The sequence below is a fragment of the Lepidochelys kempii genome, chromosome 19, assembly GCF_965140265.1.
Source record: "Lepidochelys kempii isolate rLepKem1 chromosome 19, rLepKem1.hap2, whole genome shotgun sequence".
Lineage (NCBI taxonomy): Eukaryota > Metazoa > Chordata > Testudines > Cheloniidae > Lepidochelys > Lepidochelys kempii.
The window spans coordinates 18026083-18052877 of record NC_133274.1 but is presented as its reverse complement, the minus strand read 5'-3'; the positions used below and the strand labels follow the sequence as shown (position 1 = coordinate 18052877).

At 51.4% G+C, this 26795-nt stretch overlaps 1 protein-coding gene across 6 annotated transcripts in view; it reads right to left on the bottom strand.

The window, feature by feature from the left end:
• The window catches only part of SCMH1 (Scm polycomb group protein homolog 1), a 121116-nt gene that overhangs the window by 5407 nt on the left and 88914 nt on the right, over positions 1-26795 (bottom strand). For 4 of the 6 annotated variants that reach the window (XM_073317931.1, XM_073317933.1, XM_073317937.1 and 1 more), the window contains 4 exons: positions 22975-23157; positions 20207-20338; positions 7606-7824; positions 3163-3305 (listed from right to left, as the gene is read on the bottom strand). In XM_073317931.1, coding sequence (XP_073174032.1) covers positions 3163-3305; positions 7606-7824; positions 20207-20338; positions 22975-23157 — 677 coding nt within the window. The remainder of the gene's footprint in view (positions 1-3162; positions 3306-7605; positions 7825-20206; positions 20339-22974; positions 23158-26795) is intronic. The other 2 variants (XM_073317932.1, XM_073317934.1) reach the window with 2 other exon arrangements.

Here is a 26795-nt window from a genome sequence, read left to right as displayed (position 1 = left end):
TCCTTGCCTACAGACAGCCCCCCAACCTGAAGCAAATACTCACCAGCAACCACATACCACACAACAGAACCACTAACCCAGGAACCTATCCTTGCAACAAAGCCCATTGCCAACTGTGCCCACATATCTATTCAGGGGACACCATCACAGGGCCTAATCACATCAGCCACACTATCAGAGGCTCGTTCACCTGCACATCCACCAATGTGATATATGCCATCATGTGCCAGCAATGCCCCTCTGCCATGTACATTGGTCAAACTGGACAGTCTCTACGTAAAAGAATAAATGGTCACAAATCAGACGTCAAGAATTGTAACATTCATAAACCAGTCGGAGAACACTTCAACCTCTCTGGTCATGTGATTACAGACATGAAAGTTGCGATATTACAACAGAAAAACTTCAAAACCAGATTCCAGCGAGAGACTGTTGAATTGGAATTCATTTGCAAATTTGATACAATTAACTTAGGCTTGAATAGAGACTGAGAGTGGCTAAGTCATTATGCAAGGTAACCTATTTCCCCCTCTTTTTTCCTACACCCCCCCTCCTGCCCTCAGACATTCTTGTTAAACCCTGGATTTGTGCTGGAAATGGCCCACCTTGATTATTATACACATTGTAAGGAGAGTGATCACTTTAGATAAGCTATTACCAGCAGGAGAGTGGGGTGGGGGGAGAGAAAACCTTTTGTAGTGGTAAACACCCATTTTTTCATGCTTTGTGTGTATAAAAAGATCTTCTACACTTTCCACAGTATGCATCCGATGAAATGAGCTATAGCTCACGAAAGCTTATGCTCAAATAAATTGGTTAGTCTCTAAGGTGCCACAAGTCCTCCTTTTCTTTTTACTTCCCATGGTTATTAACTGCACTAACCTGCACTTTTGTAGCACCTTTCACCCAAGCATTTCAACACACTTCACAAGCATCACTCCCTTTAGCCTCACTGCACCCCATGCACGGGAGCCAAAGGCTCTCCTCCCCACTCAGCAGCGAGCAGAGTGATGGGCTGACCAGGTGACTTGCCTAAGGTCACACAGCGGATCTGTGGCACAGCCAGGAATTGAACCATGGCCTCCTGACTCCCAGACCAGTGCCTTAACCCCACAATTGTTGTTCTCAATTTCTCCTTTGTTTCGTGTTGTTTGGCACACGCTGGAAAGGAAGCAGGATGCTGAGTAGGGGTGTGGTAATGGGCTGCCCCCAGTAGAGGAATCTGCTATGCCCTAACAAATGGCGCAGACTGCACAAGCCCCACCTCACCCCCCATCTAGCCCTTCCTGGGTAGCAGGCAAAGCTTTCCCAGTGGGAAGAGGCGCTGACAGGAGTCACCTGGTGTACAAAGGCACGACTTGCTTCCACGAGACCTAAGGCCCAAAGCACTGCTGAGGGGCTGCCTGCACGGGTGAGCTAATACATCTGTAAACTCACCCCAGGGTGGCCAGACACAAACATCAATGTACCCTCCATCAATTCCAGGCTGTAGCCTAAGGGAACAAACATTCAGCGCCCCCAACAGCCGGTCTCTGCTGGCGAGGGCAGGTTTCTGGAAAAGCCAAGCAAACTTCATGTCCTGTGATTCCCCCAGCTGGAGGCAGTGTGGCTAGGTCCACATAGTCAGCCAGTCCCACACCATGTAAGTCAAACGTGCTTAAAGCTTGAAGGCTGAGCTGGACAAAACCTTTTATTACTGGCTCCCACCTTGTGACATCATCACACACCGTTCTCTGTGCCTGGCTAGGCCACGAGCTCTGAAGGGACCAGAGGCTGTCAGTGGGACAGTTTGCAGGGGGGAAAGTTTAGATGCCTCACTGAAACACACACAGAAAAAGCCTCTAAGAACAAACCACTCAACCTGAACCAAACCAACAGCTACCGTGATTTGAGGGCTCTGAAACTTTCGGTCCAATCTGCACTATCCTGCAAATAGTCACTTTTTTGTCATGAAAACAACATTTCTCAGAACTGTAGACCCAGCGCCTGTGGCATTAACCCTTGGTAAAGCACCAGGCACTCTTCTCATATAATTTAAGAAGCATCTTCCCATTTCAGAGCCATCTGTACTGTCTACTGATAAAAAGTGTCTCCCCCCGAGCACCAGCAGCTGCCAATGTGCCTCCTCAAATGGACGAGATCACAAAATTTAAAAAAGTCACCAGAAGTCAGGACGTGCAACTTTCAACCTGCAGCTGCAACCTGTGCTCAGGGAACGTAAGGCCTGCTGGGCATTCCAGTCCCGTGCCAGGAGAGCACGTAAGCATGTGAGTCATGCCCCTGACTTCCTGTGGGATGAGAGACAGGCTTGGAATTAAGCATGTGCTTAAATGCTCTGCTGGAACATGGCCAGGTGCTCCGCATCTTCCAGGTTCAGGTGCACGCAGCACAGTCCTGTCTTGTTTTTCTGGCTGCACCTGCATTACCATTTAGGATGTGAAATGACAGCAAAAAGTAGCGAAGTGCCTGCTGGAACCTTGTAGTTGGGGTTTCCACCCTTGTAATTTTAACCGTACACCCTTCTCAGTGAATTACTGCAGGGTTTTACATTGAACAGAGATACACGAGGACATACAGACCTGGAACCTTTCAATCCAACCTGTCCTGTGGAAGGGTGGTGGAAGGGTCTTTTGACCAGCAATTCACTGCCATTCAATAGGATTCATCATGAGGGAGACATTTCCCTGCAGGGGAGGTGCATTTCAAGGTTCCAGGAGTGACCATTTTTTCAGTAAAGAGAGTAAATAGTAAGTGTCACAGTTCGTTTGGTGTTGAAGACCCTGAGTCCGATCCCAGCTGAGAGCTGGAATGCCTGCCCATGTTCACAGCCTTGGAGTGCGGCACAAGAGTATTTGGTGATGCTCTGCCCTATCTCTCTGGGGATACACATAGATGTTCACATCACTTGAGTTACCTTCAGCCACAGAGAAAGTGACGCCAGATCTCACTGGGGCAAGGCTAGGTTAGATCTCTCCAAACACAGCACTAGTAAATGTACATTGGGGGTGACCCTGCATTGGCCAGAGAGCTGGACTTGAGCATCTAACTGGGTTTTTCTGCCTCCATCTCTATGACTGAGAGAGTTAACGTCACTGGAGCACCCCGATTTACACCAGAGGAGGATTCGGCCCTCCAGCTGGATATACACACAGATATATTTACGTGTTTTCGAAAGAGATCGGCATGGGGTCCCAGCTGTGGATCAGCTTCTCGTACGAAATACATCACGTCCTCCACTGTCCAGGAAGAGGGGTCTCGGCTGTTCAGCCGGGAGGTGTCTCTAGGTCCTAGGTATCTATCAGAGCCTGAAGGGTGAGACAATGAGAGAGAAACAGTTACAGCATCAGCGTTCCGGACGATGCCAACACAGCGCTGGTGTGGATAGTGCTGGGGTGCAAGGGTCGATATCAGCACAGAGCTGAAATGGCCACGGGCTGGGAGTTAAGGCTGAGGCCAGCACGGCAATGGCGTGAACAGGGAGCAAAGGCTGAGGCCAGCAGGGCGCTGGTACAGACAGAGGGGAGTTAAGGGTGAAGGAAGCCCAGCGCTGGGGCGGATGGGGGTGGGATTAAGGCTGAGGACAGCACGGCGCTGGGGCGGACAGGGTGGGATTAAGGCTGAGGACAGCACGGTGCTGGGATTAAGGCTGAGGGAAGCACGGCGCTGGGGCGGACAGGGTGGGATTATGGCTGAGGGCAGCACGGTGCTGGGATTAAGGCTGAGGGAAGCATGGCACTGGGGCGGACGGGGTGGGATTAACACTGAGGGCAGCATGGTGTTGGTGCGGACAGGGTGGGATTAAGGCTGAGGGAAGCACGGCGCTGGGGCGGACAGGGTGGGATTAAGGCTGAGGGAAGCACGGCGCTGGGGCGGACAGGGTGGGATTAGGGCTGAGGGAAGCACGGCGCTGGGGCGGACAGGGTGGGATTAGGGCTGAGGGAAGCACGGCGCTGGGGCGGACAGGGTGGGATTAGGGTTAAGGGAAGCACGGCGCTGGGGCGGACAGGGTGGGATTAAGGCTGAGGGCAGCATGGCGCTGGGACAGACGGGGTGGGATTAGAGCTGAGGGAAGCCCAGCGCTGGTGCGGACAGGGTGGGATTAGGGCTGAGGGAAGCACGGCGCTGGGATTAAGGCTGAGGACAGCACAGCGCTGGGACAGACGGGGTGGGATTAACGCTGAGGGCAGCATGGTGTTGGTGCGGACAGGGTAGGATTAAGGCTGAGGGCAGCATGGCGCTGGTGTGCACGTGGGTGGGAGTTTAGGTTTAGATTTACCCCTCTCTCCTGGTTTCTCTTACCCTTTCTGAAACGTTGCCAGACACCACGTTAAGAACGCACCCTGCCAGGGCCTGAGCTCTCCCTTTTCTTTTGCAAACTCAACACAGCACCCTCCAGTTCTCCCTAGAGCTGCAGGCTCCCCTCCTCCAACCCCTTCCAGGTGCCTGTGACCATATCACCGTCTGCCTCTCTTGCCTGATTCTTCCCCTGTGCCCTCGGGGCCAGAACAGTCCCCACTCAGCAGGGGTCCCTTGTACCCAGCTACGTTTCCAGCTACTACCCCATTTCCCTCCTTTTGTTTCTCTTCCCAACTCATTAAGTGCGTTCACAGCCACTTTCTACAGCTCCATTCTGGAATCTGGCTTCTGTCCTCTACTGAAACTGTTCTCGCCAAAAGAAAAGGAGTACTTGTGGCACCTTAGAGACTAACCAATTTATTTGAGCATGAGCTTTCGTGAGCTACAGCTCACTACTATTTGAGCATGAGCTTTCGTGAGCTACAGCTCACTTCGATGAAGTGAGCTGTAGCTCACGAAAGCTCATGCCCAAATAAATTGGTTAGTCTCTAAGGTGCCACAAGTCCTCCTTTTCTTTTGGCGAATACAGACTAACACGGCTGTTACTCTGAAACCTGTTCTCGCCAAGGACTCGAACACCCTCCCCTTGGCCTGGCTCCACCTCCATCCTACTTGGCTGCTCTGTGCGCGTTACACTGCTGAGCACTTCTTTGCTGACATCGTGACTTCTCCCCGCTTCATCCAGCCCAGCTGGTGAGGGCACCCTCCTTGCCCATTCTGACCTCCATCCTGAACGCCTAGACTGCCTCCCTTTCCACTGGATCAGCTTCAGGCTTCGTGCAACTACTTTCAGGGGCTCACAAAACTCTACCCCTGCTTACTTATCCACTCATTTCTTATCAAGTCGAGGCCGCTGGGAAGTGGTGGGAGGAGGTGGCAAGGTGGCTGAATGACGGAGGGAAGATGGAAAATGTATCACGCTTGTTAAACAAAAGCAGAGCATTAGCTTGATCGCTCTAATCCTACATTACACCCACTTCCCACACCTAGCATCTTCCTTTGTCCTGGGGCAGGGACTATCTTTCTGGGTGTTTGTGAAGCTCCTACCATAGTGGTCCCCAAACTTTATACCTTGTGCCCTCCCTTGCCCTGTCCACACCACCTCCAGCCCCCGACCTGGGGCTGCAGCTCTGGGAGGGGGGGACACAGACAAGGGTAAGGGGGTCAAGACTGGGGCCACAGCTGGGGGTGGGGCCAGGGCTAGAGTCTTGGTCGGGGCTGGCAGCTGAGACACCAGTAGCCGGGACACTGGCAGCCGGGGCCAAGAGCAGAGCTGGGTGGCATTCCTCCCCCGACCCCAGCCATGCCCCCCTGAAAGTTTCTCTGCACCCCCCCTGGGAGGGAGGAGCGCACAGCATAGTTTGGGGACCTCTGTCCTACCACATAGTGGTGCTGCTGCAAGCTAACCACCACCAGCCTTCTCAGGGAGCTCTCAGCTCCTCCTTGGTCTCTTCCTGAAGGTAAAGAGATCCCTTGTGCTGTTCCCGAGCTATGGTGAGTGAAGGGAATAGCTCTTCTCCAAAGAGCTGAACAGAGCTGTGGCAAAAAGAGAAGAGGCTTGATCCTTGGTCTGGCCCTGTTGCTCACTGACTGCACTTGCTAGGTCGGAAAACTTTGGTTTGGTTTTACAGAATAACAAACGTTTGAAAGTGGTTCCCTGGGCAAGTAAAGCAGATTTTCCAATTTTCTTCAGTCTCCTTGTTTCTCCCACTACATTGAGGGGTTTATTTGGAACGTGCAGACATTATTTTTGCCATTTAAACCGACAGTGTTTTCAATTAAACGGAGAGAAAAGTTCCAGTTTTGAGGGACAAGAAGGGAGCGGCACGGCTGGCAGGGGGAGGAGTTTGTGCATTGTAAAGGATCCCTTGAACCGCACATTTCTAAGGGAAATTACATGCCCAGGTCTGGCAATGCCACACCTACAGACACTAGTGAACCTTCCAATGCCTACAAAGCCCACGGTTTGTCAAGCTGGCCTTTGCCAACTGGCACCCATTAGAGAACTGGGATCTTTTCATTTGTTAAAAATAATCAAAGAAATACAAAAAATGTTAAAACAACTAAAGCTCCCATGGGTAAGCACTCAAGGGTCAGGAAATGCCAAGTTAAAGGGTGAACACAATACTGTAGCTCTGTCCTCTTGAGCATGTGCATTACGATACCGCTGTTAAATATAATCACGGCTTATCTTAATGACACATATGCAGCTAAACTTGTAGAATACTGTTTTTAATATTAAAACACGTGTCCCTATAAGTAAAGCTGCATTGTAACATACACACCCAGGCAGACTGCAGGCTGAATGTTCAGCTCTCATTTCCTGTCTCCTGAACGCTGAATTGTGCAACCTTAACATGCCATTAACAGAGTCTCTTTGTGTTTGCACACGCCGCACCCAGTTCTCCATGGTGCTGCAGCCTCTCTGTGGCTCTGCTCCCTTCAGGTGCTTCGCCTATCTCACGAGGAGCTGTCATCCACACAGACCCGCAGTATCTCAGCTCTCGGGTTCAGTTGTGCACAATGCCACGGAGAAGGGGACCCAACTCGTAAGCGTGCTGTGTTGCTGCTGGTTTTAACTCTCACCACCTCGGTGAGGTCGTGCACACAGGCACACGTCATCTCCTTACAAACAGACGGGTCTGGCACACATGCCGATTTACTGCATTTAGCAGCTTCACTGCACCTGTGCTACACACTGGTTATTTTACAGCTATCACAGTGTAACTGATGTGTCACTAGTGATCGGCAAGCACCCACTCAACTAGGCTCACCTCATCCATTCATCAGCTGCCTGATATGCATCCCATCTGCCCACACATCCACCCTGCATGTCCTCATTCATAACTCCGCTAGTCAGTTCTCCTCACTCTAGCTGCTTCCAGTCCATTCAGCTATCACCCCTCCAATCCCCACCCATTCAGCAATCGATTCATCGCCTGAACTGCTTCAGCGTACACACCCCAACGTGTTCATCAACAGCTGCACACTTAGCCAGCCACCCAGCTCATCACTTCTACCCATTCAGCCACTGACCTCCACATCCCTAGTTAGCCACCACACCGTTCACTGACTGTCCACACACAACTCCACCCAACGTACCATCCATCTCGAGAACATATGTCTTGACAAACTGCCTGTTTAACTGACAGTGTAGAGGCCAGTCTCGGGTACTTGCTGGCATTAGAAAGATGTAACGGGAGTTAGCAAAGCTCCATATTGCCAAAGAGCCTTGGTGGGATGACTTACCCCCTGAGCTAAGCCTACGCAAGGCAGAAGCATTGCCCTGAGTGAGGCTAGAGGGCTGGTGCAGATGCCTGTATCCCTGCAAGCGGTAGTCTCTGCAGTTCCTGCTGGGGCTGGATGAATTGACAGAGTTCAAGGCAGAGTCCATTGGGTCCAGGCGAGGTTCCAGGGGACCTGGGAGGCCATCTCCCAGAACAAAGGTTTCACCTGTAAGGCACCAAGCTGCAGTCAGAACCAATAAGGGGTATGCAGTACAGTTACAATTCTATACAGCACACACAAGCATGAGCAACAGCAGCGTTCCCTGTATGGTGTGCCAGAGAAATCAGACAGAAAGGGGTCATTTACTAAGTGATGCAACGTGCTGTTTGTCTAGCAAGTTTCAGTCCTGCTGCACAAGATGTGTGCCCTACCCGTTCCTTTTGTAGCATCAGAACCAGTTCCATCCTGCACTCTCACATCCTCCTGCTGCTTCCACAAGCACCTTCCTTTGTCTGCCTCTGGCAGACAAGGGTGGGAAGTCGCCTGCTCTGAATAAGATTTGGAAGTGTTCCCCAAATCCATGCAGAAGGGGAATTCCTTCTCCGGCTCACAATTCCACCAGTGGGAACAGGAGCTCTGGGACAATCTGAGTTACAGGCATTTTGTTCTTTCCTGCTCTCCCCCTCCCCTTGCTATCATCCACTAATGTGAACCCTCCCTCCCCAACTGAGCACCCATCTCAGCCCCCTGTTGGGTTGGGGAATTGGGCCAGGAAGTGAATTGACCCCCCTGGTCTTCACACACACACTGGTTCTATTGCTTGAAAGGAAGACAGAGCCGGCGGTGGCTTGCAGAGCCCATATGGGACCCGAGGCTCCAAAGCCTTGCCTGCTTTACTTATTCTTACTGCTGGCCCCAGCAGCCAAGGGTTAAGCCCTTGCTCTAAGAACAGCTCTCTGAGTGGAAGGAAGTGTTGCCTTGGGACCCAGAGCCACAGGACTGGGTTGAGCCCTTCTGGGTCATTCCCTTGATGTAGGCACCCTCAAGGGACGGGCCCAGCTGACTGGCTTTGCTCGGGTTTTCCAGCTGTTGACACAGGCCTTTTACGGACACTGGCACAGGCTTTCCCCAGACAGCACCAGGTTCCCTTCATCAACCACCAGGGTTAGTTCTAATGTCACCCGCTGCTGTCAGGCTGACTCCAGCGCTGAGGTGCCATTAACCATCCGCCACTACCCCTTTCAACCTGCCAGGAGGGCTCTATAACACAGAACACAGAACTGGGCTCAATAACGTGCCCAACAGGCTGTTGTTCTCCTAATTTAAAATGAGGCTTCCCAGAGGGTCTTGCAGATAGAGGCGTGGGAGGCCCTGCCATGCGGCTGGGGCCTTAGCAGGGATGTAACGTTACTGCAGCTAGTAACATGACGGCTGAGCTTGGTGAACAATGGACACGCTCACACTACCCCGTCCCTGGTGCCAGTGGGAGGGAGTGGGCAGCAGGGTGCTCTCGCTGCAGGCCCACACTATTGGAATTCACTTTCTCTCTAGCTCGACTCGAACCAGGATTTACTGACCTCCGGGGCACCTACTAGGTTCCCCTTTTCCCCAGGCGATGGGGGAAGGCTGGGGAACGAGATGGGGGGAGAAGGTGGGCTGTATGTTCTGGATGGTTATATGATGTTCGTAGGGATGATTTACAGCTTAAGCAAGCGCATCTAATGCCCTGGGGTACTCTCCTTTGCTGTGAATGGTTCTGTGCATGTTTTGTGCAAGAGTCGTGAATGGTCAGGATCGATTCTGTTAACGAAGGCATAGCTGCTACATGACAAAGTCAGCTCCGCCAGCCCAGAGCCCTGCGGAACCAGTCCAGGCCAGTTCTGTGTGAAGGACCTGCTAAGTCTAACTGCAAGAGAAGAAAGCGGTTAATAGACCAAGGCGTGTTGCTTTTGTACCAGATGTGCTATGCAGCCATCGCAGGACACTCTTCCCAGACCGGCCACAAGAGCAACTTTTCCAGGGCCAGCAAAGAGACGCTTACAACAGTTCTGAGTCATTTGAGCTGCCACTCCGCTGCTGTGGCCTGAGAGGAGGGAGACACGAAACCTGGGCAGCTGCTCCTCCGGGCACCTGGGTTTCTTCCCTTGGCCTGCAGAAAACGGCTTCATGAGCCTACAGCCAAACCAAGCCCAATGCAGGAGCGTGACACAGGGATGGGAGCAGAGGAAAAGGGTAAATAACCGAGTAATAAAACCCACACAACAACCACCAGATCTGATGTGGGAAACTGTGCTACCATCCCCAGCACGTGAGCCCACATTGCAGCCGTGCTGGAACTACAGAGCCATGGGACAGCTTAGACTACAGCTGTGGAAGAGGGGAATAGATAGGTTTTTACTGCCCACTTCCACAGCTGTAGTCTCAGTTGTCCCTTGGCTCTGCAGTTCCAGCACGGCTCGACAGCGGTGGGATGCACCGACACCTGACATGGATCACTCACAGTGACAGCACTCGAAGAAGAAAGAGTAATATCGAGAGCAATCTTCTCCCAGGCAGGCAGAAAGACACTTCCTGGGAGCTGGCTAAAGATTTGCAAGTAAACAAGATTGAGAGCTACAAACCAATCCAATGACTTTAGGAATGCTGGGGGCTGAAGCCAAGACCACTGTGCTGAGCTGGGAATGAATCGGAGTGCTCTCTGGTCCATAATGGGGTGGAGCTTTTGCCTTCCTTTTGTGATGAGGAAACAACAGGAGTGAAATCCCTTTTCCTGAAGCTGCTGAGGAAACAACTTTATTGTTCCAAGTTATAGAAGGACTGTAACTTTCAAAGCAAGTGGGGAAGGCAGATGGGTTCAGGGCACCGGATGTTCTAACTCTTCTAAGTTAACTCTAGCTCACTCGAGTCATGGGCAATGCCACTCCCTGCAATGCCTGGGAGGAGGGGTAAAGGGGACTAAGTCCACAGCAGATGAGCCAGTGCCCAGTTTGGCACCAGAGGAGGCAGCAGGAATATCATACTTGCGATGGTGGAGTCCAGATTTCTGCCTGGCACGGTAAGAAAGATTTCAGTCACATCCATTTCTGCCCATTCAGTGCTAGAACAGACTGAGGCAACCTGGGCATCTGAACGGCTTTTCTATTTGAAGGGCAACTGATAAATGACCAGACTTCAAAGTGGACTGAGAATTTTCACCTTCTCTGGTCTCTCAACTGGACCTTCAAAAGGGAGATCTTCCTCCTTCTGTGAGCAGTCCAGAGCACTTTAACCAATCCGCTCGCCTCAGGCTGACAGCTGTGACTACAGATGGGACACCAGAGACACGTTTTGGAGGATGTTTTGCCACTTATACTTGTCACTATCTTTCATCTCCTTCTCATACTTCTTGGGGTGGGGGCATGTGAGGCTAGTAAAGGACTTATCTTGTGCCACCAAAGAAGAATGGTGCTAGACAGAGTCAGAAACTCCTTTGGTTTTATCAGCCTGCCCAGATCCTCTTGGCACCAAACTGAGATATTCTGAGACTGGAACTGCAAAGAAGGGTCTGGAAAAAACAATTACTCACCTTCTCGTAACTGTTGTTTTGAAGGTGCACCCGAGGACGGAGCACCTGTCTCAACGCTGGATCCTTCCCCGTGTTTTTTTAACTGTCTATCCCACTTCTACCATGCGTGGTCCCAAATAACATTAGACCGCTGGGTTCTTCGCACAGTGGAAGTGGGATATTCTTGCCAATTCTGTTCCTACTCTCCCTTCCCCACCCCCCTTCCAGGACCCTTTTCATGAGCAAATCCTCATCCAGGAGGTGCAGGCGCTCCTCGCCGTAGGAATGGTGGAGGAGGTTCTTGAAGAGCTATGGGCAACGAATTTTGTTCCCACTATTTCCTAATCCCCACGGCAAAGGGGGGGTCTCAGACCCATTCTAGACCTGCAAGTACTCATGGTCAAGTTGAAGTTCTGCATTGTCTCCCTCAATATAATTATCCCTTCCCTGGAGCTGGGAGACTGGTTCGCCGCCCTCAAAATAAGAGACGTGTACTTTCACATAAAAAGGAGGACTAGTGGCACCTTACAGACTAACCAACTTATTTGAGCATAAGCTTTCATGAGCTACAGCTCACTTCATCTGATGCATCCAATGAAGTGAGCTGTAGCTCACGGAAGCTTATGCTCAAATAAATTGGTTAGTCTCTAAGGTGCCACAAGTCCTCCTTTTCTTTTTGAGAATACAGACTAACACGGCTGCTATTCTGATACTTTCACATAGTGATTCGCCCCGCTCACAGACGCTTCTTAAGGTTCATGATTGACCAGAAACATTATCAGTTCACGGTCCTTCCCTCTGGCCTGTCGACAGCCCTATGTCTGTTCACCAAGTGCATGTCGGTGGTAGCAGCCTTCCTCCGAAGGAGGCAGGTGCAGGTATACCTTTACCTTGACAGCTGGCTATTTGGGGCACACCAGAGAGCAGGTGGAGTCGCAGGTCAGTCTGGTCACATCCACGTTCTAGAGACTCGGTCTCCTCCTCAACGTGAACAAGTCAACCTTGTCACCGACCCACAGAATATAATTTATCAGGGCAGTGTTGGACTCGATCCAGGCAAGAGCATGTCTGCCGGAGTCCTGATTCCAAGCCATGGCGTGCATAATTCGATGCATGAGAGAGTACCCAACTACTACAGCGAGGAATTGCCTCAGCCTCCTCGATCACATGGCTGACTGCACGTACGTAGGATGGCTGCCCGGCTGAGGCTCAGGCCTCTACAGACTTGGCTCGCCTCGACATACCCTCCGGGGGTGTGGCACCCTGAATTTAGTGGCCACGGTACCACAAAAGGCACTAGAGTCACTCCAGTGGTGGCTCAATGCTCGGACAGTCTGTGAGGGAGTCCCCTTCACCAGCCCTCAATTCTCCTTGTCTCTGGTTATGGGTGCGTCAGCTCTAGGTTGGGGCGTACATCTGGGAGATCTCCAAATGCAGGAGCGCTGGTCACAGGACAAGCTCTCTCTCCATATCAATATCAAGGAGCTCAGAGCTGCGTGACTCTCATGCCAATCTCTGGCACTCATGACTGACAACATTGTGGCAACGTTTTATATCAACAAGCAGGGTGGAACCCAGTCCTCGCCCCTCTGTCAGGAGGCCCTCAGACCCTGAGAATTCTGTATAGCCCACTCCATTCACCTGGAAGCATCATTTCTGCCAGGAGTCCAGAACGTACTGGCGGACCACCTCAGCAGGTCCTTTCACAGCCACGAGTGGTCCATCTGGCCGGACGTCATTCACACCATTTTCCAGAGGTGGGGGTTTCCCCAGGTCGACCTGTTCGCCGCTCGGAGCAACAGGAAGCGCCCAGCGTTTTGCTCCTTCCAGAAAAGCAGCCAAGGCTCAATCGTGGACACATTCCTGCTACCCTGGGGAGGCCATATCCTCTACGCCTTTCGCCCGATCCCTCTCATGCACAAGGTCCTGCTCAAGGTCTGCAGAGATGGGGTGGAAATAAATCTGGTGGCACCAGCGTGGCCTTGACAACACTGGTACACCACGCTTCTGGATCTACTGGTCGACGCCCCGGTCACATTGTCGCTCCTTCCCACCCTGATCACTCAGGATCATGGTTGGCTTCATCACCCAGACCTACGGTCCCTCCACCTTATGGCCTGGAAGCTTCCTGGCTGAACCCCATTGAGCTTCTGTGCTCAGAGCAGGTGAGGGAGGTCCTACTCAGCAGCAGAAAGCCCTCCACAAGAGCCACGTATCTGTCGAAGTGGAAGAGGTTCAGTTGCTGGTGTGACCAGCATCATATGCACCCACTTCAGGAGTCGTTACCTCTTATTCTGGAGTACCTTCTGCAGCTGAAACAGCAAAGCCTGGAAGCGTCGTCCATAAAAGTACACCTAATAGCTAACTCAGCTTTCCACCCCGGAATCGCTGGGTGCTCTGTCTTCACCAACCCCATGGCGGGACAGTTCCTCAAGCGTCTGGAATGGCTACATCCCCAGATTAGACAGCCTGTTCCTGCGTGGGAACCTTAATTTGGTCCTCTCCAAGTTAACGGGACCCCCATTCAAACAGCTGGTGACTTGCTCAAGGTAGCCTTCCTAATTGCCTTCCTAGCCTTCCTACATCGGCAAGAAGGGTGTCTGAGTTAAAGGCCTTTATCTCTGATCCACCTTATACAGTTTTCCACAAAGACAAGGTGCAGCTCAGACTCACCTTGCCTTCCTGCCTAAGGTTTTCTCCCATTTCCATACCAGCCAAGACATATTCTGTCCTGTCTTTTATCCAAAGCCTCATGCCAGTAGCCGTGAGCAGAGGCTGCACTTCTTGGATGTTCAGTGAGTCTTAGCCTTCTTTTTATATCGAACGCGCCAAGCCGTTCAGGAAATCGAACCAGTTGTTCATAGCGGTGGCTGACCGCAAGAAAGGCCTACCGGTCTCATCTCAAAGAATATTTTCCTGGATCAAGTCCTGCATCTGCATGTGTTATGAGCTGGCCAAGACACCAGCCCCGGCAATTACAACACATTCCCCTTGGGCACAGGCCTCATCGGCAGCGTTCCTCGCCTAGGTCCTGATCCAAGAAATCTGCAGGACAGAAACTTGGTCCTCGGTGCACACGTTCACCTCTCATTACGCCATTGTCCAGCATGCCAGAGATGATGCAACTTTCGGCAGAGCAGTGCTCCAGTCAGCGATTCCATCACTCCAACCCCACTGCCTAGGCAAGGCTTGGGAGTCACCTAATTGGAATCAATATGAGCGATCACTCGAAGAAGAAGAAATGGTTACTCACCTTCTCGTAACTGTTGTTCTTCGAGATGTGTTGCTCATACCCATTCCAAACCTGCCCACCTTCCCCTCTGTCGGAGTAACCGGCAAGATGGAACTGAGGAGGTGCTGGGTCGGCAGGGTCATACACGGAGTGCCCTGGAGGCACCACTCCAGGGGACTACACAGCCGATCCGAACGGTGCAGCTCGGGGAAAAATTTTCTGATGACTGTGCACGTGGCACACACACACACCTAACTGGAATGGGTATGAGCAGCACATCTAGAAGAATGTCTGTTTTGAGCCCGACAAAGGCTTACTCGGGCCCTGGCCCTGCCCAGACGGAGGATGGGAAGGCTTACGCCTGCCATTCCTACCCCTGCACCTGTAAAAATCCTGCCTCAGCCGAGGAGGATACGGGCGCTGTTGCAGCAATTGGGGCCTAAAGGGCTTTTGTTGGGTTGCCGGTGTATCCATACCCAAAGACTTCATTGTCGCCTGGAGTCTTTGAGGCTATGCAGTCTCGAGTCAGTCTGTTCGGCAAACAGGCCCACCCGTCGAAGGGTAGGTCTTGCATAGTTTGCTGAACCTTGGGCGGGAGCCCTGAGGCCTGCAGCCATGAACTATGCCGCAGAGCCATTCCTGAGGACAAGGTGCACGTTGTCGAGTCCAGAGTGTCCAGTGAGGTATGTAAAGAGGTCCGTGCCACCACCTTGCCTTCCTTGACAATTGCCCCAACTCCTCCCTGGACTCTGCTGGTACCAGCTCCCTAAACTTCAGCATTGAGTTCCAGGAGTTAAAACTGTACTTGCTCAGGATTGGAAGTTGGTTGGCAATCCTGAGTTGCAAGCCTCTGTGGAGTAAACTTTGCGTCCAAATAAATCCAGGCGCTTGGTGTCCTTAGATTTAGGTGCTGGGGCTTGCTGAACCTGCCTCTCCCTCTCATTTACTGCTGACATTACCAACGAGCAAGGCTGTGGGTGTGTGAACAGGTAGTCAAACCCCTTGGAGGGCACAAAGTACTTCCTCTCCACACCCTTAGCGGTGTGAGGGATGGAGGCCAGGTTCTGCCAAATGGCATTTGCATTGGCCTGGACAGTTCTGATGAGGGGTAGAGAGAGCCTGAATGGCCCTTCTGGTGCCAGGATCCTTCAGCTTTATCATCTTCTCAGCCTGCAGGTTCATATTTCGTGCCACCCTGTGCAAGAGTTCCTGGTGGGTACGGCTATCTATAGGGTACCTGCTACCACCTCATCTGGGGAGGATGATGAGGATGCTAGTGGAGGAACTGGATCCTCTGGACCCTCTTGGTCCTTGGGCACCTCCTGTCCCACCTCTAGATGGGTGCCAGCCACTCCAGGGTTTGGCTCAGGAACTGGGGTGGGTTCCAGAGGAGATGGTGCAACTGCTGACTCCTCTGCACCCTTAGGGGAGGGGCGACCGGCCACTGCCTCCAGCACTCTAGGCTCGGACGCCACTGAGCGTGAGGCCTTGGACTTGGGAACCCTGGGCCTGGTGGTACGCCCATGGGGTCCAAAATGGCCACTCAGCTGGCTGTGCCACTATGAAGGCCATGGCCCTGCACCGACGTCAGGTCTGTCCCGCGCCGACTTGTGCCGGGGATGCTGCGAATATTTGGAACCTGTCTCCAAGTCCGAAGACGGAGACTGGGACCACAGTGACCATGGCGGTGCTGAGTGCAGCTGAGCCAGGGAGCGGTACCGCAAGGCTAGGAAGCAGTGCTGCAGGGTAGCGGAGCGGTGCCATGAAGCTGTGGAGCGGAGTTGTGAACTGGAACCGTACCGCGATCTGGAGCAGTCCCGCGAGCGTGGTCTACGCAGAGAGCCGGATTGGTGCCGATATGAACGGTGCCGAGATCGGGACCTACTGCGCGAAGGCGATCTGCGCTGAGAGCGGGAGCGCTGGCAGGACCTGGATTGGAGCCAGGAGTGCAACTGGCGCCGGGACTCTGAGCAGTGTCTCCCCCCTGCAGTCTGCATCCAAAGGAGGATCATCGCCGGCTTTCCCCGGGACTGCCCTCCTGTGGCAGTATCAGAGGCTTGATGCAAAGGGCCAGGGACCTCAGTGCTGTCATGGCAATGAGGTCCCTGGTGGCCTCAAAGGTGTCTGGGTTGAAAGACAATTATACATCCTCCATCACTGGACCTGGGGAGTCCAACTGCACCGTACTCAACGGTCCCCCTTGTGGGGCCAAAGTCAATGGTGCAGGCTCCAAAAGTTTTGGTGCCGGGGGCTCCTCCCTGGGACACGCCCCATTGAATGGCTCTGAGGGAGTGGGTCTTGAAGTAGGGAACCACTCCTCCCTTGCTTCTGGTGTTGCTTCTGCACCGGTGAATGGGATTGGTGCTGGGCCAGTCCTGTCATCTTCGGTGCCGGGGAGCTACCAGACTCCTTCCACGCTGCCGCCTCCACCACTGCTGCCAGGGCCCTGTGCACTGAGGAACTTGACGCTGGGTCCTGCTGCACCGATGTGGATTGCGGTCTCACTGCCGCCCCCATAAGGAGCTGCTTCAGTCTCAAGTCCCGCTCCTTCTTGGTTTGGGGGCAAAAGCCCTTACAAATCCTGAACTTCTCTGACCGATGCGCTTCCCCCAGGCACTTTAAACAAGTGTCATGAGGGTCGCCTGCTGGCATGGGCTTGTTCCAGGACTTGAACCCCTGGGACTTCAGCATGTAAGTCCCCCAAGGAGCACGCAGTCGGGGTGGAGGGTAAACTCCCAAGCCCTACAGCTAACTAACTACTAACTAGAACTACAATAACTAAGAACTAACCTACCACCAAATACAAACAGTCCTAAAGAGAAGCTAAGGAAACGTGGAGAGCTTGCAAAGTTCCAACGACTGTCACTGGCGGTAAGAAGGAACTGAGGAGGCGCTGGGTGGGCAGGGTCATATATTGAGCGCCATGGAGGTGCCACTCCAGGGGGCTCCACAGCCAACCCGACGGGTGCTGCTCGGGGAAAAACTTTCCGATGACTGTGCACGCAGCGTACACACACCTAATTGGAATCTATATGTGCTACCACTCGAAGAAGAACTTGTTCTTTCTTTGAGTCCACCCCTGGAAAATCTCACAGTCTCTTCCATATACCGACTGGAGCTGAGATTCCCAGTCCCTATGGGTCCAGGGGACAACTGAAGACAGAGGGAGCAGGAATCAGGCAAATTCCCTTCCCCCAAGCTTCTAAGGCATGAGACTGGAAAGTGTAGTGCTCAAGACATGCATCTCTTAAACCTGGCTGTTTTGCTGAATCCTCCAGCCATACAGGTAGGGAGGAACAGAACCTCTCAGGGAAAATGTATTTCCTTACTGGGATTTTGGAGAGAGAATTTTGCTGCACTAATTTAACTACTTGAAAGAAACCAGCCCTAACTAGGAGAGAAACCGAGGGAAGATGGCAAGCAAGCTGTATCCTCATTTGGGCCTTTCCTGGCTCGAGATGAAACCCATGCAGTCCCAAGAGCTGCGGTTGCTGGGGGGCTCAAGACCTGGAATGCACCAGAGATCAGTACTGATGCTAGAGGAAATGCTGTGCAGTGCGGTGAGGCATAGGAGTGTGGGGTGAAAGCAGCAGCAGCGACCCCCGCAACGCACCCAGGCCTCGGAACCTCAGAGCAGATGAGATGATGGGACAACCCTGGCTAGCCATGAAACATGGGGCATGTCAACCACACAGCCTGAGGAGACTGTACAAGAGACCAGCCTGTAGCCACCAGCCAGGTCTCTGCCTCAGCAGTGCCAGCTACTGGGCCTTGTTATGTCTCGTCTAGAAATGGAGGCTGGCAGAGGGGAATCAAATGCATTTGTCCCAGCACAGAATTCAAGCTGCTCTTTGAAGAAGAAAATATTTGGATCGCAAATTCTCCAAGCATACCAAAGCCTCCACCCTGACAGGCAGGAGGTGCTGAAGTGACACTGTGGGCACAGCATTCAGTCACCATTCCCAGCTTTCAAACCTGCCAACGCATGACAAACCTGATCACCATGAAGGTAAAGTGGAACACCTGGACTGTGCTGCATTTTGCACCATACATGACAAATGCAAATGTCTTTTAATTGTAAACCTATTATGAACGACGTTTTCCCTCTGGGTGAATTAAATGAACCATTTTTTAAAGAAGAAAGCTGGAAAAACAAATTTCCTGTACAATGAACAAAGAGGAGCCATTTGAACAGTGACACTGCAGGCTTGTCTGAAGCCTTGTGGACACTACAAGCCGAGCTAGGGCTGATGACAGTTCAGCTGCATGCGTAGCCCTAAATCAAACTGCATTCAGCACCACTTAAGCAACTGAGGTTACGGCCAAACTGCATTCAGTACTGGAAACCCTCGCAAGCGTTCTCTTTGCAGCGCAGACAAGGGCTTTCCTCTCTTGTAGCTGGAGAACCCACTTCTGGAAGGACAGATTAGCTGCTAGTTATTTCTAGGCTGTTACTCGACTGACTGAACACCCTGATGCCTTCCATACTAATCGTTCCCGTCACCGGGGCGTTTCCGGACACCACACTGCACGTCAGCCTGAGTGCTGAGGCTTTGGCTGCAGTAATAGCCTGGAGCTGGTCTAAGGTTAAGTGAGTGAAAGGAAAGTGACTTTCATTTCTATTCCCTGGGAAACCTGTTGGCCGGAAGGAATTTTACAGACCAGTGAACTGTGCAAGAAAAGTCCCATTTGCCTCTGAAAACGGCCTGCACAGACTCTCACTCTGATCCAAGACATGGATTTTATTCCAAATGTTTACAGAACACAGGGATTTAAACAGAGCATCTGATGCTCACACTCATTCCTGGCTAATATAGTCTGCATCCTTACATCAAGGCCGTTAGCACTGCACATCTGTTAGTCTAAAGGCTACAGGATGCTTAACACATATTTGCTCCATTACACGAAGACTGACTGAGAAAGCTCTACGGTCCTGGATCTTTCAGCTCAAATCCTTAAGCAGAGAAAGCTTCCAGCTACATCAGCCCTCTGGAAATATCTCACATGCACACACAGGCTGATGGAGGGAGGGATAGCTCAGTGGTTTGAGCATTGGCCTGCTAAACCCAGGGTTGTGAGTTCAATCCTTGAGGGGGCTATTTAGGGCATCTGGGGCAAAAATTGGGGAGTGGTTCTGCTCTGAGCAGGGGGTTGGACTAGGTGACTTCCTGAGGTTCCTTCCAGCCCTGATATTGTATGAATGTATGGACCAAGTGCCAAAGAGGGCATTCACCCAGCTATGTTTGGTATGTGGCCCAGCGCATCCTCCCAAGCATTCATGTGACTGACAGTTTAGAAGTTGAAAGGAAACTCTCCGAGAGCCAAGAGGTTTGGGCAGGTGGGTTTACTTAGCTGGTTTTGTGGATGCTGCTCATTGAGGTAAATCCTGGTAGAGCTCTCATGCACTAATTGGTGCTGACTGAGGGACCAGATGGGATGTTGGGGGTAAAATGGCTGGAAAAGGGTAGCAGGTTCCCTCTAGCACTCACTACAGCAGGTGGTCATGGAGTACAATACTGTGGCTGGATTGATTAAAAATGCCTGGATAATTTTATGACCACTAACAACATATAATAATAATAAGAGACTAAAATAAGGATCGTCAAATCTCATGCTTTATGGCACAAGATGATCAAAGCAGGGGTCATAAAGGGTTGCTTCATTGTTCTGGCTTGGGGTGCTATATTTTCTTCACCTTCCTATGAAGCCTTAGGCACTGGCCCCTGCTGGAGTCTGAAAAACAGACTTGCTGGACCCATGGCTGATTTGGCATTGTAAATCCAATCATTCTACACTGGTTAAGAGTAACTATAACAGCCAGGTTTGGGAAGCGATGCTGTGCTCACCTTCCAAAGGGTGACGGTCATTCTTTGGTAACTTGGGGGAGAGAGGAGCGCTGTATGGAGGGGAATCTTGGGAGTATCGCTTTGTACCTCGGCCTGGTCCCTGCAGAGTGCCGTCTAATGAACTGCTTCTGTCTATAAAAGAGAACAAGCCCTACTTAGGAATGGAGACTTCCTGGGAAATTCAGTCCTGCCTGGATCATCTATGACCCATGTAGAACCTCACATCGGCTTGGCAAACCTCTGGGAACCATCTGGATCTTGTTGGCTTCAAATTTAATTTTCATTTTGCAACGTTCTGAAAATCAGCTATAGGTGATGGCACACAGCTATTGGGTGCTGTTGCCATTCCACCTCCTTTAATTAATTTCATCCCGTTTCTCCTAGTTATATATCTCAATTCACCCCAAACCATTCCTTCCCTCCACAGTCTGTGCAGCCTTTACATATATGCAGGCTTTAGACAATTAGTAAATTCTCTATCCCTTAGTCATTATTTGGCCCAGTTATACCCAGAGTTCTTCAAACCCATCCCTCCAGCTCCCTCGTCAGCACTGTTGCCCTTCTCCAAATGCCCTTCCCTCCAGCATGGCTCCAATTTTCGAATACTAAGGACCTTGTACTGTACACAACCTGCCAGGAACAGTCTCCGCAGGGCCATCTAGCAGGATGATCTGTGATGAGATGCCTTCAGATTTGTATCTATCTGATTCTTTGCAACATTTCACATGGCGAGCTCAGATCCACTTTACTGCCCACAATGACCTCTTGGTTTCCTGAAAAGCTGCTGCTTCCCAAATGTTTCCAGCCTGCTGTCACTTGTGATTTGGGTTGTATTTCCCCCAGGATGTATTTAGTTTGCTTTTTTCTAGGCAATTTTCTAGGTATTTTCCACTGAATGCATCCGATGAAGTGAGCTGTAGCTCACGAAAGCTTATGCTCAAATAAATGGGTTAGTCTCTAAGGTGCCACAAGTCATCCTGTTCTTTTTGCGAATACAGACTAACACGGCTGCTACTCTGAAACCTTTTTCTAGGCTGAATCTCATCATTATCTGCTGGGCCTAACCTCACTCAATTCTTTGTCTTCTCTGTTTTCACTGGTCTCCAAAACTCTTCCCAATGTGGAGTAATCTGAGAATTTCAGTAACATGGTATCTGCCATCCTCACTCAGAAATGCAATGCCTATGTTAACATGACCGGACCCAACACCAGTCCCCGTGAGGATGCCCCTCCCAGGATTTTGGAGCTAGAGAAGCGATCTCCTCCGCTGCCTTGTGCGGCAGCCTGGTGTAACCATCTGAACCCTCCCCAAGGGGCTCAGCACAAAGAGGCTGCTGCACCTATTTGTTTTTCCCCAAAAAACCTCTCTAGGACCTGCCCTCACTCCCTGTTGCTGATCCCTTCCCCCTCCACAGCCCTCCCCACACCTCCACTAAGGAAAACCTTCCCACCAGCCTAATGATCCAGCCCCTGAGAGCACCACCAGATGATGCCATCAGCCTCCTAGCAGCCAGAAACCCTTTTCACACTGCTGCTAGCCACCCTTCCCCGCATGGAGTCACTCTGAGGGGCAGGCTGATAGGGCCTCTGCTCTCAACATGCCCCACCTTCCTGGGAAGCGGTGGTGGGAGGGGAAGCAGGGCACAGCAAAAGTGCAGGACGGGTTACTGCATGGAAATTTTCACCAGATCAGAGCTTGTTCCTCTAGGAGTCATGCTGACCCCATCTCCCAGGGAATAGCAGCTCTTCCTCCCTCCCAAAGCCACTCCCCCTAGGAGCTTCCTCTGCACACTGGAGATTCCTAGTTCCCAGCCAATAGCCAACAGTAGGTGGTTTCCAGTGTGAATCCTGGGCTGCCTTCACTTTTGCTGAGCTTGTTACTCACCAATTTTGGAGCGGTGGAGCAAAGGGACAGGATGACCCATTAGCCCTGGAACCTTTATCGAGTTTGAGATAAAGAGCTTGAGAGGGATTTCCTCTCCCATCCCCTCTAGAGGACTCCAGCAGCCTGCCATGGGCTCCCACATGGCAGTCCGTCCCTCCTGCATTGTGGGGTGTCACCATTTAGTCCTTGCTGGGACATTATTTGTCCTCTTGTGAGTCTACCTCGTAGCACTTTAATTGCAAAGCTATACTGCAACCTAGTCTCTGTTGCACAGTGGCATGAGCCAACATGCCCAGGATGTGTCGCTTCAGACAGTGAGAGCACCAGCTATGCCGAGACAAGCAAAGTCCAGCCATGCACAATACGCCAGCAGTGTGGCTCCCAGTCCGTAGGTATAAACAGAGCTTTCCTGCTGGCACCAAGCACCAGGTGTTCTTTCTGGTGGGACAAGAGTCACAGCCATGACAGATATGACTTAGGTACGACTTATTTAAACTTTCCATTTACCTAATGCCTGGGATCACCTTTCTGTTCTCTACACAAAGTCTCTCATTAGCCTAATTCCTAAATGGATCGGTAACCTAGATCAGGTTACATTTCTCAGACTAGCCACGAAGGAAAGGCAGTGAACGACGATGCAGAGAGGGTGAGACAGATGAGTGGAGATCTGTTGGCACAAATGGAAATCAGGTAGTACAGGCAGAAAGTGCAGCAGCGGGGATCCTGAGGGTGAGAGTGACATTAGATGTCGTGCAGTGAACCCACGAACAGTGGGTACCACTGCCATCCGTACCACTGCCATCTCTTAGCTGAAGGGTAAAGTCTGGTTAGGATGTGGTGCTTCGAGGGACACCAGAAAGCCACCCCCAGCCCCAGCTCCTACCTGGTAGGTACCTGTCGTGGCTGTACTCGTGGGAGTGCTGCATATGGTTCAGAGTAAAAGGCTGGTTCCCAAAGAGGTTGTCGCTGCGCAGGTTGTGGCAGAGTTTCTCCAAGAAGCGGAGGACGTAGGTGATGCTGTTTACTGCCGGCAGGTTCAGAGTGTGCTGTTCCCGATCAAACACCGCTGGAGACAGAAACAAGCAGAGCTGAACACATAAACTCCCAGCCTGCACAGCCAGCTCCTGTACCTCCTCCTCCCCTGGCTAGCTAAAGCAAACAAAAGCCACTGCTTTCCCCTGGCTTAATGCCGGGGAACTCTGCCCTCTGGGACAGGCCAGAACCAGCCTGCTGCACCAAGCAGCAGGTGCGAATCTGTTGTGCCTGAAAAGCTTATCTTTAAAGGTGAACTGCAGGGCATGCAAGGACAGGGTCCGTGCTCTGCTCCTGGGTGGTGGACAAATACGACCTCAAAGTATCTCAAAAAAAAAAAAAAAAAAAGTGGGTCGGAGAAGGCCGTTGGGGCTATTTCTGGGGTTTTTTTTTTTTGCATGAGAAACAACAAAAGCTCCACCCCTCACCCACTCCTGGAGGACTCTGGCAATCTCTGGAGAGTCTGGAGTGCAACCTCACAGCTAGAGGGTGAAACCTGGGCTTTGGCTCACTAACACTACTCCCCACAGCTGCAGCCGGGGGAGCTGCCATGGGGAACGCTCTCTTGTAAGACACCTGTTGGGTGGTGTCACATTATCCACCCAAGCACGGAGCAAGACAGAGAAAAGGGAGGCCTTAGGTCTAACTGGTGCTCTCTGTGCACCCTCTGACCCTTGGCTCGGGGTCCATCCAAGGATCTCAAGGAGGGCAACGTAGCAGCTTTGTGAATTTTTACAGGAAGCTTTTCTGTGTGTGAGGGGTAGCAGAGAAGCCAGGGGTAGGATGTCAGAAGGAAATGACCTTGGGCTTGTCTGCATGGTGGGGTTTGGTGGATTAGCTCTGTGTGCACTAACAGTTGTGGAATAACTATTCTGAAGTAATTGTGTGCACATGGCCAGCTTTTACCTTCTTTCTTTGACTCAGAGCTTACACATGGCATTTACTCTTTTCCGAAGAGGTGCTCAGTGTTCTAAGTGGATATTTCATGGTGCTGTCCCGCTGCTGGGCTCTATGCATTCTGGGATTTTTCTCATGGTACATTGTGGGTTATCTACCATAAGGCACCGGAATTCTGAGTCTTGGGGTCAGAGCAGCAAATTCCCATGATTCCTCTCATCACATCCCAGGAGTCATGTGGTTTTTGAAAGTCAGTGCCATTTTCAAACTGCTGTCAGCCAGCACAGAAGGAACACAGCTGTGTACTGCGGTCCAGGCTGCCACGCATGTATTTTTGATCACACATCTGGGCAGCTGTCATGCTGCTGAGCTATTTTTGGTAGAGCAGGAGGAGAAGGATGAAACTGAGCAGCTACTTGTGGATAATGCTTTTCTGGAGCAGCTTCACCCCACAGGATGCTGTTTCTGGGTTTGGGATGCCAACTCTGGCTTGGGGGAGCCGGGGGGGGAGGGGGAGGATAATGATCCTGGGAAGGGAAGGATAATGATCCTGCTGAGGTGACCAACAGTGGAGGCAGAACTTCAGGATGAGAACAGGCCCTTCCCGAGACATCTGTGAGGAACCCCAGAGCTTTAGTGGCATCATACCAACATGAGAGCTGCCCTCAGTGTGGAGAAGGGCATGACCATCACTATTAGGAAGCTCACCACCCTCAATGCTACTGATCAGTAGCTAACCAGTTTAGTGTTGGTAGATCAGCCATCTGGGCTGCTGTCATGGAGGTGTGTGCTGATGTCCGGGGTCACAAAGCCTGGCACTGCACAGGAGATTGTTGATGGATCGGCATGGCTAGGGTTTCTGAATTGTTCAGGGCCATTGCCATATGCCTATACTTTGCCCCTCTCCCTAGGCCTCACAGTTCATCAAAAGCAAGGAGTATTTCTCCCTGCTGCTCCTACGCCTGGCTGACCTCTACGGCAGGTTCACCAATAATAAGTGGGATGGTCTGGAGAGTCCATGTTACCAGGACTTTTGAAACACACAGCTTTATTTAATGAAAAGTGAAAATTTTGCTTCCAGGATGGCTATGGACATTAATGGTGTTGCGATTCCTCATCAGTGTGGGAGACCCAGCTCACCCTGGACTTCCCTGGCTTATGAAGCCTTCTGCTGGAGACTTGGACAGGAAAAGGGAGTTGTTCGGCTCTGGCCTGAGTAGCTGCAGAATTACACTGGAGTATGCGCATGGAAGGCTAAAAGGGAGACAACGCTGTCTCATGATGAGGTGGGAGGTTGCTCATGATCACCGCCTTGCTGTGCTTTGCACATCTGAGAGAGCAGGGAGAGAGCCTTGCTGATGGTTGGGAGGGAGAGGTAGAGACTTTCACAATGTTATGAATGGCCAATGCATACTGCAGCAAATTGTCAAGGCCACAAGGTCAGGGGATGCCTTGAGCTCCTACTTTGAGGCTAGGAGCTGAAATGTTGCAATGTAATTTGATTGTGCATTGTGGCAGGGTTTCATTGCTCTGTATGGGCTAGTGAAAAAAGTTTATTTTGCTTTTTAAATACTTTGTGCTATGGTTTTGAGAAAGGGCATTTTATTATGTGCATGGGAGAGGTGGTATGTTATGAAAGTTTATTGAACTTTTGTCAAAAATCACTTACTGAACATCAACTAGTGTAAACAACAACATTTATTGATCAGAACTGTGTATTCATCGTAACAGGAACCACAACATAGAACAGTGCACACAGTGCAAGCTTTACTCAACGGGACACTGCAGAAGTGCAGCATATGATAAAAGTACTGAATGCACATGTTAGTGCTGCACAAGTCACAGGCATATGTAAGGGCAGGATTTCTGCCTAGTGTCTTTCCTTGGCGCGTGGAGTGACACAGGAAGAAAGCATTGTTTGTCATTATGGGGTCGAAGGAGGGTTCCCAATGCTCGCTGTTTTCAGTCTGGTGGGTGGGGTCGGGAAATGCCTGTGGCCGGAGTTTTGGAAGGGTACTGCTGCTCCCAGCTGCTCATGGATTGCAGGGCTGGAATGGGTTGGAGTTGAGGTGGTGGGGCTGTGGCAGAATATGGCGCCATCATGTTCTCTGTCAAGACAGTCTGTTCTTGCGTGAATTCCAGGAGCTGCCTCTGTCTCTCATTCTCTCCATGTTCTCTGTCCTCCCCCTGCAAGAACTTCCTCCACTCCTTTGGCTTCTTATCCCTCTTCGACAATGCTGTCCTGAGGTCCTCAAACATGGTCTTTAGCCTTCTTTTCCCTGGCCCAGAGATTAGTCAGCCATTTGGAAGTTGCTAACAGTCCTGTTCACGGGGGCTGAAGCTGGGAAGCAAGAAACAGAAGTAGTTATTATAATTGCCATAGGGACCAGAATTGGAATGATAAAATGTTGCTTTTTCCTCAGTTTCAGAATGCCATTTCAATGGTCCCTTCTCAACCTGGGGGGAGAGCTTCACCTTACTCCCTCTTTGCACATGACTCCTGTTCTAATCCTAGGCAGTTGGTGCGGTGGGGGGCTGCAGTAGGCAGGGGGGCTCAGCCAGTGCTTTGCATGGGTGGGGTGGTGGGGGTAGGTGGAAGGATTTGAAGGTTTGCCTGGGCTGGGGAGTTGCAGAGGCCATGTTAGTAACTGCATGTGCACCTAACGTCGGAGGATGTAACCTTAATACAGATCACCAAGAGCAAAGAAGGGACTGGTTCAGAAAGACGATGGGAGTTTAATTCTCTGCATTTAACTCAGGCAATATACCTCATGA